Source organism: Doryrhamphus excisus, linkage group LG6, assembly GCF_037039965.1.
Source record: "Doryrhamphus excisus strain RoL-2023G ecotype Guam linkage group LG6, RoL_Dexc_Guam_v1.1, whole genome shotgun sequence".
Classification (NCBI taxonomy): Eukaryota; Metazoa; Chordata; class Actinopteri; order Syngnathiformes; family Syngnathidae; genus Doryrhamphus; species Doryrhamphus excisus.
The window spans coordinates 7617833-7629352 of record NC_136362.1 but is presented as its reverse complement, the minus strand read 5'-3'; the positions used below and the strand labels follow the sequence as shown (position 1 = coordinate 7629352).

Below are 11520 nucleotides of genomic sequence, written 5' to 3'. Positions count from 1 at the left end.
AAAAAATGAATAAATAATGCACCGAGCAAGTATTTACTATAATAAGACGCAATTAATAAGCTCCATCTGCTCCCATAAAGATATAAGTTTAGTTTTTATGTAACTTTTATGTAACTAAAGATAGCTGGGATAGGCTCCAGCATACCCGCGACCGACCCAAGTGAGGATAAGCGGCATAGAAAACGGATGGATGTTTCCGTTATACACTTTTTTAAAAAATAAGAAAGCGCTACAATCCCAACAGAAAACGTTCTACTGCCCTCTTTTGGTAAAGACGGGAAATGCACTCGAATTTACTCAAAGTAAGCACTGAAGATATTAAAAAAATATATACAAAACAATCCCGTTGCAATATGAACGAACTGTAAAATGTTCATGTGGTTGACTTATTTTAAAAAACGGTAAAAAAATGAATAAATAATGCACCGAGCAAGTATTTACTATAATAAGACGCAATTAATAAGCTCCATCTGCTCCCATAAAGATATAAGTTTAGTTTTTATGTAACTTTTATGTAACTAAAGATAGCTGGGATAGGCTCCAGCATACCCGCGACCGACCCTAGTGAGGATAAGCGGCATAGAAAACGGATGGATGTTTCCGTTATACACTTTTTTTTTAAATAAGAAAGCGCTACAATCCCAACAGAAAACGTTCTACTGCCCTCTTTTGGTAAAGACGGGAAATGCACTCAAATTTACTCAAAGTAAGCACTGAAGATATTAAAAAAATATATACAAAACAATTCCATTGCAATATGAACGAACTGTAAAATGTTCATGTGGTTGACTTCTTTTAAGAAACGGTAAAAAATGAATAAATAATGCACCGAGCAAGTATTTACTATAATAAGTCGCAATTAATAAGCTCCATCTGCTCCTATAAAGATATAAGTTTAGTTTTTATGTAACTTTTATGTAACTAAAGATAGCTGGGATAGGCTCCAGCATAACTGCGACCGACCCTAGTGAGGATAAGCGGCATAGAAAACGGAAGGATGTTTCCGTTATACACTTTTTTAAAAAATAAGAAAGCACTACAATCCCAACGGAAAACGTTCTACTGCCCTCTTTTGGTAAAGACGGGAAATGCACTCGAATTTACTCAAAGTAAGCACTGAAGATATTAAAAAAATATATACAAAACAATTCCATTGCAATATGAACGAACTGTAAAATGTTCATGTGGTTGACTTCTTTTTAAAAACGGTAAAAAATAAATAAATAATGCACCGAGCAAGTATTTACTATAATAAGACGCAATTAATAAGCTCCATCTGCTCCTATAAAGATATAAGTTTAGTTTTTATGTAACTTTTATGTAACTAAAGCTAGCTGGGATAGGCTCCAGCATACCCGCGACCGACCCTAGTGAGGATAAGCGGCATAGAAAACGGATGGATGTTTCTGTTATACACTTGTACCTTTTATGCTTTTTTTAATAATAAGAAAGCACTGCAATACCAACTGAAAACGTTCTACTGCCCTCTTGTGGTAAAGACGGGAAATGCACCATGGGTGGAGCTTTTAATTTACTCAAAGTAAACACTGATAATAAAATACGAAAAATGAAGAATATGAATATAAGAAAAATAAGAATATGAAGAAATGATCGACTTCAAACATTTCTTAAATGAAATTAAATTGACCAATCTGAATTATGAATATATTCTCTAAATTTACTGTTTCAGATATTTTATTGCTTTCAAAGTACAAAATTCAAATACAAGAAATAGAAGTAGTAATTTGAACTTTATTTAATAACATTTCAGTACAACATTTCATTTTACACTCACTAAATGAAACATAAACTAGCTTCAGTTGAGTCAAAAATAAATGCTATGCATGCAATGGCAATGTTAAAACAAAAATCCATACATATTAATACATTTACTGAAGATATTAAAAAATATATATACAAAACAATTCCATTTCAATACGAACCAACTGTAAAATGTTCCACCCATTCAGTTAACAGAGTCGCATATATCTTCTACCACTTGGTTGAACTTCTCCGGTTGGTCGGCGTACACGTGATGAGAAGCGTTGTTTATCAACTGCGGAGCAAAACACATCCAGAGATCAAAACAGGAAACGCAGGCTGCTCTAAAAGTCCATAAAGTCTACTTCAGAAAAATCAGAATTAAATTACAGCGGTAATTCAATTCCTGCGGTAATTGGATGACTACTGTCCCGTGTCTTTTCATGACTTACCAGAACTTTAGTGTAAGAAGGGCCTCTAACCTGGACCACCTTTTCCCCCGAGGAGCTGTCAACCCAGGACTGGGCCCCGTACAGCATGGTGAGGGGCATGGTGCTGGGCAGCAGATGGACCCGTTGCAGCATGGGTCTCTTCGCCCAACCCAGAGACTCGGCCATGGCCCGGAATCCCACCTCACCGCTGTCAAGAAAAATTGAAAACGAGCACTGTATTAAAAAAAAATTTGTTACAAACACGGGCTGCACGGTGGCCAAGTGGTTAGCGCAGACCTCACAGTTTGGAGACCCAGGCTCAATTCCACCCTCGGCCATCTTTGTGTGTCTGAGTTTGCATGTTCTCCCCGGTTCTCCTCCGGTTTCCTCCCACATTCCAAAAAACATGCTAGGCTAATTAGCGACTCCAAATTGTCCATAGGTATGAATGTGAGTGTGAATGGTTGTTTGTCTATATGTGCCCTGTGATTGGCTGGCCACCAGTCCAGGGTGTACCTGATACATGTTTATATTAGGTGCACCTTTTGGTGTTAAGTTGCTATGTGATGAATTTAGTGCTGTTGGTAGTGACGACATCATAACTGTCACTGTACACTGGTATATTTGCACATTTTACACATTTGGCACCTAGACCTCACAGCTAGGAGACCAGGGTTCAATTCCACCCTCGGCCATCTCTGTGTGGAGTTTGCATGTTCTCCCCGTGCATGCGTGGGTTTTCTCCGGGTACTCCGGTTTCCTCCCACATTCCAAAAACATGCTAGGTTAATTAGCGACTCCAAATTGTCCATAGGTATGAATGTGAGTGTGAATGGTTGTTTGTCTATATGTGCCCTGTGATTGGCTGGAATGTTACAAAGACAGACTGCATACGGAGCAGTTTCAGGACCTCCATGGTGCGTGTTGACCGACCTGGGGGTTTGCGCGTTACAGTGGTAGATGTACTGCGTCATCGTGTCGTCATCAAACAGATCCTCAAATTTCCTTCTGAAATCAGGACGAAATCTGTTGACCAAGCCCGGACCTGAAGACACAACACAGAGGTGGGCTTCCATGTCGGAGCGAGGAGCACAATGAGAGACTTCCTAAGACTTCCTGTCTTACCCCACGGGCCGGCTGCTCTGATGACAGCCAGGGGGTTGAAGAGGGAAACCACTGAGATGATGGCTTTCACCCAGCGTGGTGGAGACGGCCTTTTCAATGCCTCTGTAGACTGACCTTGGACCTCCTGGTTCTGAATATGTGGTTTCTCAGGGAAACCCCAGGGGTCCACCAGGATTAGATGGGACACTCTGGAAGGCAGCGTAATGGAAAATAATAATCCATACATTCAAAGGTTTATTTAGAATATCTAAGCTCCATAATGCAACTACCTTGAAGGGTACTGGATGGCGTAGGACGTAGCCAGGTAGCCACCCAGGCTGTGTCCCAGCAGCACCATCTTTTCCACGCCCACAGACTGTCTCCAGTTCTCTATGGAGTTGACAAACTGCTGCTCCGCTTTGTCAGCGTTGGACGGAAAACGAGGTCTGGAACTTCTGCCGAAGCCCAGGAGGTCAAAAGCGTAAACGGTCCTGGACCGGCTCAGTGAATCCAGGTTCCTAATCCACAAGCCGACACCCCCTCCAAAGCCATGGACCATCACCAGAGGTGTTTTGGATGCTGGAGAAGAAAACAGGTGTAAAAAAAAAAAAAAAAAGTCAAACTAATAGTTAGCATTAGTAAACAAACAATAACTGAAAGTCGGCAGAGGTCGCGACCTTGCTCTGCCGTTTTTTTTGCGGCTTTGTTGGTGAGGGTCAGAGTCCATATTTGATCTTGGGTTGGAAGGGTGACAAATCTGGCCCACAGTTCATTTTGAATACCTGAAAAGCAGAAAAAAGCAAGTCACCGTTAGCCTAAATGGTCTATTCATTTAAGAAGACATGCTAGCAGCAAGGTGCTAAACTTACAGTAAATGTCTGGGACGTCCGTTATAATATTTGTTAGAGCTGCTGGGGCACTGCCCCCCCCTTGGCGGTGGCGGTTTCCAGTATGGGCTACATATATAATATTTTTCTTGTAATATTTGGGACTTTATTTATATTATTTTCCAAATATTTCTACTTAAATAATCTTTGTGAATTTTCTTTTTGTAAAATTATGACTTTATTCCTAGAATATTTTCACTAGTCACACATTTTTTTTTTTTTACAATTACAATTTTATTTTATTTTTTTTTTTCTTAGAATATTATGACTTTCAAAAAATATACAGGTGGTGTGAAAAAGTGACTAATAAAAAAAGTGAGCTAATAGGTTGGGCCTCTGCAATCAAGGGTTTGTAACTTGCAATAACTTGCAATAAAAACTTCACCTCACTCTAAGCTACTAAAATGACAATTTTTTTGTTATTTTCCTGTAAGAATCCAACTTTTTCTATTATTATTTTGACTTTGAAATTACAACAGTTTCTTCCGTTTCTGTTGTCTTTTTAAAAATGTAATTTTCTTCTTGTAGTTGACTTTACTCTGGTAATATAACAACTTTTTTGCAGCCTAATTTTTTATTTGTGGTTTTGTTTTAATTTTATTTATTTTAATTTCTATTATTTAACAAAATAATATTATAAATACATGAGTTAATATTGAGACTTATTTTTATTAGATGTATTTATTTTATATATTATTATGTAGAATATTTACATTTTCTGACAGCAAAATGAAAATGTCAGTAACATTCCGCATAATATTACATTATTCTCTTAAAATTATGACTTTGATTACACATTTTCTCTCTTGATATTTTGGCTTTTTATAGTAAAATTACTGCTGATTTTTTTTTTTGTTAACATGCACCTTTGAGTGCAACCAGGGGTCAAATTCGACTGGCAACAATGATGGTTGAATCTCCGCAGAAATGAACAAATCCATTTCCTCCTGGATTATTTTTGCTACATTTTTTTATACTTCTGTCATGACGTCGTTCGAGCGGACGCAATCGGGGTGTCGATAAGCGGACGGTCTATTAGGATGTAAGAAATTGAATTGGGCAAAAACTCAAGTGGTGTGTCCGGTGAGTCTGGGAATGCGAGTATGGACGCACAGCTCAGAATCTTGCTGTCCGTGGCCTTCAAAAGAGACATGGATGTCGGACGCCAAGATGGCCACCAGCTCCAAACAGAACGTGACCTGCAAAATTCATAAAGAAAGGCAAGGAAAAAAAGTACATAAAATATTATACAATGTGTTTTTTGACAGTGCTGGTTCCAAGTCCAATCCTTATCTTAAAAGGTATTGCTACACACCTATTAGCATCACCTTGCACAGACTATTCAAATGTGCTGAGTCATTTTGTTTGCTAACTCACCTTGTTGTGTGTGTGTGGCCTTTCAAAACATAGAAACCAGTTTGTCGGGATGGATGAATTTGTTCAATTTAAAAAATATTTTTTTATCACGCAATATTGCCATTATTTCATGATTATTATTTACAACCACAATAATGTAAATAAATTACAACATATATTGTAATTTAGCCCTAGATATAATATAACACTCAATGTTTCAAATCAGTTTTACGTGGATTAGGGTGACCATGATATCACATTAGATGATTATATAAAATGTAATATTCAATATGAATGCTACACATATCGTGACAAACTATTTGGAAGCGTTTCAGGTGTGACGTAATCAAATATTTGGCGCACCAGGTAGGACATTTAAACTTACTCTGTCTCGCAGTCGCTTGGCAATGGCGGTCCGGTGGGAGTAGGATCCATAAATTAATAACTATCCCGGCGACGGCATACGGTAAACCCTCACGACTTAATTTTGCGCGTAACTTTTGTCCTCCTAATGTCACTATTAACAGGTACCGCTTGTCATGTTTTGTAACCCGTACATTCCTTGGGTCAGCTGACCAAGTACAAAGATTCACAAGTGAGACGATGCCTCCCTCGTTCTTAAACGTGGGGAAAAATAAATAAACGGAATACCGTTGAGGGAACTCAGAATCGAAAAATTCCGCCATGTGATTTGAACACATCATTTTAGCGATTATTTCCAGGTGTATATTTAATTTGCTGTGAGGCGTTAGAAGCGACATTTAATAGCGTTAGAGTGCCACCTGTCTTTCCCTTCTGAGTATATCTTTGGAAGACCTATGCGGGAGTGTTTTTTCGTTCCTACCAAAATATTTGACCGGAATATATTTTATGTAGCACCGTAACTGTTTCCGCCTTTTACGGACACGTCACTCGACAGTGCTAGCTCGCCGGTGTTTAACGACATTATTCTGGGGGAAAAAACAAATAATAACAGCACAATAATGTCGGCATCGGTTCTGTCTGTAATTTCCCGGTTTCTTGAGGAATACACCACTTCGACGCCCAACAAGCTGAAAGTGGTGGATGCCTATTTGCTGTATATCCTGCTGACGGGAGTGCTCCAGTTCCTGTACTGTTTGCTCGTTGGAACGTTCCCCTTCAACAGCTTTCTGTCTGGCTTCATCTCCTGTGTCGGCTCTTTCATTCTTGCGGGTGAGTTAAAGTCACGGAGAAGAGTATGTTTCGTTTGTGAATGCCATGTCTGTCTTTGAAACAATAATGCGAACGTCTGTTAGCCAAAACATTAGCATTAGGTTTAGCACGTGCCATTCAGACACTTGAGACGGAAGTAGCTCAACTTTAACTACAAAATTAAAGCACAACTGTCTGGTACTAGTACCCAAGAAAGACAGTGTGATTGACATAATTGACCATTTTGTATGTCTTGTGCGTATGTTTTTAGTGTGTCTTCGTATCCAGATCAACCCACAGAACAAAGGGGACTTCTTGTCCATCTCACCAGAGAGAGCATTTGCTGACTTCCTGTTTGCTCACACCGTCCTGCATCTCGTTGTCATGAACTTCATTGGTTGAGCAACTGCTATTCATCTGTGGGAAGGTGTGTGTTTACAAATTTGACAGTGACACCAAAAAAAGGGAGATCAAATTCAAGTAAATGTTAATTGGTTGAAGGCAGGAGTAAGAATAGTCATAATAATCTTTATTCTTTCTGTCCGTAGATGCAGACATGAGAAGCTAAGAAAAGAAAAAAAAACCTTGAAGACATCAGCTTTGGTACCCCCATCTATTACACTTTTTTTCCATTTTGCATTTAGGCATACAAATAAAAATGGTGACAAATTTGAAATGGGAATCTGTTTCTTAAAAAAGCAGGTGATGATACAGTACTTTAACATCACCTACAGTATTACACTGTTATCGTATGTTATCGTGGTTTATCTTCAGTGGGTTAAGAATTGATGAATGACGACTCGGGTTGCAGCTGTCCGTATTGTCCTAACGTTGGCATTCAGAGACAAACTGGGGGTGTATGATGTAATGATCAGCGTGGGAGGGCTTCACCACATGGAAGCAGCTGTAGCACCCGCTGTTGAGAAACCAATGCAGTAAGAAGTTATTATTCATTAGTAATATTTATAGTATCTATTATGGGATACAATACCTTCTGCGTTGTGATATTTGCTTAGCTGGAGTGTTAATGTCGGATCTTTTCAGTTGATGGAAGGCTTCGTGCTTCGTGCTGTGGAAAATAAGTTCAGAGAAGATCAGCTATCTGTGTGTACTAAAAAAAAGGATAGTCGTAGTAAGTATCGAACATCACCGTGGTGAGTGTCTGGTCAGGCCTCGCAATCCGGGTGGGTGTATGGCCGGCATGTGTTGGGGGTTTCTTGGGCCTCCAGTGTTGACAGGGCAAGTCCGGACTGGACTATAGGATGACAAAGGTCTGACGGGGGGTAAGGACTGGTGGCCAACAAACACGGGGGGTGAAGGCTGAAGTTGCGGTGGTTTGTTGACGGTCTTTAGATTGCTTGGAAGAAGAAAGTCCTGTACCAAGGCAACATTTCATCATTTTTAAGGGATGCATGGACATATATAAATTAAATAAAAATATGTATATATTGTTTGCTGAATGGCTGTATAATTCATCACACCAAAAGAAGGGGTCTCAAACTCAATTTACTTGGGGGCCACTGGAGTTCAGGTCTGGGTGAGACTGGGCCGCATCAGGTTTTGCAAAAAAAAAACGCATTTATTAAAAGCAAAAAAAAATTATTTTTCTACACAAAATAAGATGAAAAATAAATAAACAAATCAAGAATAAAGAAAATCAATCAGTAATAAATAAATAATATATATAATAAAAACTTAAGAAACCACATATAGTTGGTGGGTAGACAAATTATTTTTTTCAGATTAAAATGAACAAAGTATTATTAGAGCCCTGTAGACATGACAAAACACGACTATAGTCACATTTATACTCTTTATTTACAACATATTGCGCAACTGCAGGGTCTTGAGACACATGCTAACTCGCAAACTAGAGAGCTAGCGACCTGAACGGCAGCCTTCAAGTTATTTCCTTTAAACTTAAATAGCCAAAAACTTACCACTTCCACACGGGTAGGGAGGATAACTATTAACAGTTATTTAACCTTTAACGTGAACATTAATCAAACGTAATAATTTTTTCTGGGTACATACCTCAAAACTAGTGCCGCAGGCCGCGTGTTTGAGACCCCTGCTTCACACCAACCTTAAGATCAGCATCTTACCGGTCGGGGATGCGGGTTGTTTCTCCTGTGTGCCGAAGTAGGTCGAAGCGGTGTTCGCTCCACTCTCCCCGGGGAGGCAAACTGCTGTCTGTATATGGTGATGTAGTGCTGGGGGGTCATTGTCGCTTGTCCCTCCTGCTCGTTCTACCTGCAAGTGCTGTGCATCCTTCTCTTCTTATGTCACGATGTCGCCCCTCCCTTTCTCTCCTACCTAACGTTCTTGGGTTTTTTTTAACAGGCACCTTTTAAGGTCAAATTTTTAGGAAATCTTTTAGGAAAATTTGCCACAGAAGAGTATCAACTTGGAAAATGTAGTTTGTTGGAAATAGTTGGTAACATGCTTCCAAGCAGTTGACCTGGGTTCGATTCCCAGCCAATGCAGCAATTTTTAGTTTCGATTAGGTTTCCCCTAATTAAGGTTAGTGGTTAGGGAATAGGGTTCGTCAATGGGGTTTCGGATTAAGGAATTGGATCGGGTTAGGGAATGCAGCATTGGTGGTATAGTGGTGAGCATAGCTGCCTTCCAAGCAGTTGACCTGGGTTCGATTCCCAGCCAATGCAGGGGTTAGATATCCTCCCTGGTTTTTACAACAAAGACCAATGGAATCTCTCATTGACCTGAAATTTTGGTCAATCAAAATGATCCACCACAGCATTGGTGGTATAGTGGCTAGCATAGCTGCCTTCCAAGCAGTTGACCTGGGTTCAATTCCCAGCCAATGCAGCAGTTAGATATCCTCCCTCTTTTTTACAACAAAGACCAATTTGGTCTTCCAATGGAATCTCTCATTGACTTGAAATTTTGGTCAATCAAAGTAATTCACCAAAGCATTGGTGGTATAGTGGCTAGCATAGCTGCCTTCCAAGCAGCTGACCTGGGTTCGATTCCCAGCCAATGCAGCGTTTAGATATCCTCCCTGGTTTTTACAACAAAGACCAATGGAATCTCTCATTGACCTGAAATTTTGGTCAATCAAAATGATTCACCCACAGCATTGGTGGTATAGTGGCTAGCATAGCTGCCTTCCAAGCAGTTGACCTGGGTTCGATTCCCAGCCAATGCAGCAGTTAGATCTCCTCCCTCCACATCAGTGACCCTTTAAATACACATTTGACAAAATGTCCGTGAATGCTGAATCGGGGATCTGCTGTAAAAATTTGATTCATGTCAGAGCATTGGGGGTTAAGGGGGTTAAGGCCACAACAAGATTCCCCCCCCCCCCAACGAGACTAACATACTTCCCAAGCACAAACCTGATCTAAATCACACGCCTCAGCTGCCGATATGATTTCTATCCCGCCAACCTGACAAGTTAGTACTGCAGCATCCCACCCGGATCCTAGGTCACCTCATTCTAAGAGCATTAATAATTGACCAAGCACTGCGGGTGCCTTTAGTGTTTCTGCTACCCACACTGACACACTATTGGATTTTGGACATTAATTATTGATCCATGTTCATGGCAAGAAAAACAGGAGATGCAATCTGTAATAGCCCCCGTAAGGAATATTCTGCCCTCCACAACTGTCAATAGGGTTATTGTCCCTGTTGGGAGCTAGTTCAAACTTGGGGTTGGGGTTAGGGAATGGGAATGGGGTTGGGGCTAGGGAATGGGGTTGGGGCTAGGGAATGGGGTTGGGGCTAGGGAATGGGGTTGGGGTTAGGGAATGGGGTTGGGGCTAGGGAATGGGGTTGTGGTATGGGTTAGATCATCTTCCTGGTTTTTACAACAAAGACCAATGGAATCTCGCATTGGTCCAATGGAATCTCGCATTTTGGTCCAACAAAGTGATCTACCACAGCGTTGGTGGTATAGTGGCTAGCATAGCTGCCTTCCAAGCAGTTGACCTGGGTTCGATTCCCAGCCAATGCAGTGGTTTTACAACAAAGACCAATGGAATCTCGCAGCAATTATTTCTTTTGGTTAGCTAAAACCCCTAATTAGGGTTACGGGTTGGGGAATGGCGTTGGGGACCATCACAACGGTCCACCAGTTCATAACAGCATTGGTGGTATAGTGGCTAGCATAGCTGCCTTCCAAGCAGTTGACCTGGGTTCGATTCCCAGCCAATGCAGCAATTAATTGTTTTGGTTAGTTTTTCCCCTAATTAGGCTTATGGGTTAGGGAATGGAGTCGGGGTCCATCACAGCGGTCCATCGGTTCATAACAGCATTGGTGGTATAGTGGCTAGCATAGCTGCCTTCCAAGCAGTTGACCTGGGTTTGATTCCCAGCCAATGCAGTGGTTAGGTAGTCTCTGTTTTTACAACAAAGACCAATGGAATCTCGCATTGACCTGATTTTGGGCAAACAAAATGATCCACCACAGCGTTGGTGGTATAGTGGCTAGCATAGCTGCCTTCCAAGCAGTTGACCTGGGTTCGATTCCCAGCCAATGCAGCAATTGTTTGTTTTGGTTAGGTTTTCCCCTAATTAGGGTTACGGGTTGGGGAATGGCGTTGAGGTCCATCACAGCGGTCCATTTGTTCATAACAGCATTGGTGGTATAGTGGCTAGCATAGCTGCCTTCCAAGCAGTTGACCTGGGTTCGATTCCCAGCCAATGCAGAAATGCTTAGTTTTGCTTAGGTAAACCCTAATTAGGATTACGGGGGGTAGGGTAGGGTTAGGGGAAGTCTGGGCTTCCCCACTGTGACTGCTGTCCCTGGTACTCGAACCCGGATAAGCGGAGGAGAATGGATG

General features: G+C 40.9%; 2 protein-coding genes and 9 non-coding genes across 11 annotated transcripts; 10 read left to right on the top strand and 1 right to left on the bottom strand.

The window, feature by feature from the left end:
• Positions 1-1773: 1773 nt before the first annotated feature.
• On the bottom strand, positions 1774-6245 carry abhd4 (abhydrolase domain containing 4, N-acyl phospholipase B). The gene is made up of 8 exons (XM_058068341.2): positions 5925-6245; positions 5297-5382; positions 3974-4078; positions 3587-3875; positions 3318-3505; positions 3126-3237; positions 2214-2400; positions 1774-2056 (listed from the first exon to the last, which is right to left on the bottom strand). The coding sequence occupies exons 1-8, from the start codon at positions 5972-5974 to the stop codon at positions 1967-1969; spliced, it is 1107 nt and encodes a 368-aa protein (XP_057924324.2). The 5' UTR covers positions 5975-6245; the 3' UTR covers positions 1774-1966.
• An 80-nt stretch (positions 6246-6325) lies between these two features.
• Positions 6326-8163, top strand: dad1 (defender against cell death 1). The gene is made up of 3 exons (XM_058068348.2): positions 6326-6733; positions 6984-7139; positions 7261-8163. The coding sequence occupies exons 1-2, from the start codon at positions 6523-6525 to the stop codon at positions 7112-7114; spliced, it is 342 nt and encodes a 113-aa protein (XP_057924331.1). The 5' UTR covers positions 6326-6522; the 3' UTR covers positions 7115-7139; positions 7261-8163.
• Positions 8164-9306: 1143 nt separating this feature from the next.
• On the top strand, positions 9307-9378 carry trnag-ucc (transfer RNA glycine (anticodon UCC)). Its single transcript has one exon. It is a non-coding gene; the product is annotated as a tRNA-Gly (tRNA).
• A 91-nt stretch (positions 9379-9469) lies between these two features.
• On the top strand, positions 9470-9541 carry trnag-ucc (transfer RNA glycine (anticodon UCC)). The gene has a single exon. It is a non-coding gene; the product is annotated as a tRNA-Gly (tRNA).
• Positions 9542-9645: 104 nt separating this feature from the next.
• Positions 9646-9717, top strand: trnag-ucc (transfer RNA glycine (anticodon UCC)). The gene has a single exon. It is a non-coding gene; the product is annotated as a tRNA-Gly (tRNA).
• A 92-nt stretch (positions 9718-9809) lies between these two features.
• On the top strand, positions 9810-9881 carry trnag-ucc (transfer RNA glycine (anticodon UCC)). The gene has a single exon. It is a non-coding gene; the product is annotated as a tRNA-Gly (tRNA).
• Positions 9882-10619: 738 nt separating this feature from the next.
• On the top strand, positions 10620-10691 carry trnag-ucc (transfer RNA glycine (anticodon UCC)). Its single transcript has one exon. It is a non-coding gene; the product is annotated as a tRNA-Gly (tRNA).
• Positions 10692-10821: 130 nt separating this feature from the next.
• trnag-ucc (transfer RNA glycine (anticodon UCC)) lies at positions 10822-10893 on the top strand. Its single transcript has one exon. It is a non-coding gene; the product is annotated as a tRNA-Gly (tRNA).
• Positions 10894-10988: 95 nt separating this feature from the next.
• Positions 10989-11060, top strand: trnag-ucc (transfer RNA glycine (anticodon UCC)). Its single transcript has one exon. It is a non-coding gene; the product is annotated as a tRNA-Gly (tRNA).
• Positions 11061-11146: 86 nt separating this feature from the next.
• trnag-ucc (transfer RNA glycine (anticodon UCC)) lies at positions 11147-11218 on the top strand. Its single transcript has one exon. It is a non-coding gene; the product is annotated as a tRNA-Gly (tRNA).
• A 95-nt stretch (positions 11219-11313) lies between these two features.
• trnag-ucc (transfer RNA glycine (anticodon UCC)) lies at positions 11314-11385 on the top strand. Its single transcript has one exon. It is a non-coding gene; the product is annotated as a tRNA-Gly (tRNA).
• Positions 11386-11520: the final 135 nt, after the last annotated feature.

Bases quoted from the DNA above. Each gene is read 5' to 3' on its own strand.
- abhd4 (XM_058068341.2), bottom strand. From the start codon at position 5,974: ATGGATCCTACTCCCACCGGACCGCCATTGCCAAGCGACTGCGAGACA. The intron at 3,506-3,586 runs GTAGTTGCATTA...GCTGCCTTCCAG, and splicing joins GCCATCCAGTACCCTTCAAG to AGTGTCCCATCTAATCCTGG. The intron at 2,057-2,213 runs GTAAGTCATGAA...TTTGCTCCGCAG, and splicing joins CTTCTTACACTAAAGTTCTG to TTGATAAACAACGCTTCTCA.
- dad1 (XM_058068348.2), top strand. From the start codon at position 6,523: ATGTCGGCATCGGTTCTGTCTGTAATTTCCCGGTTTCTTGAGGAATAC. The intron at 6,734-6,983 runs GTGAGTTAAAGT...GTATGTTTTTAG, and splicing joins CGGCTCTTTCATTCTTGCGG to TGTGTCTTCGTATCCAGATC.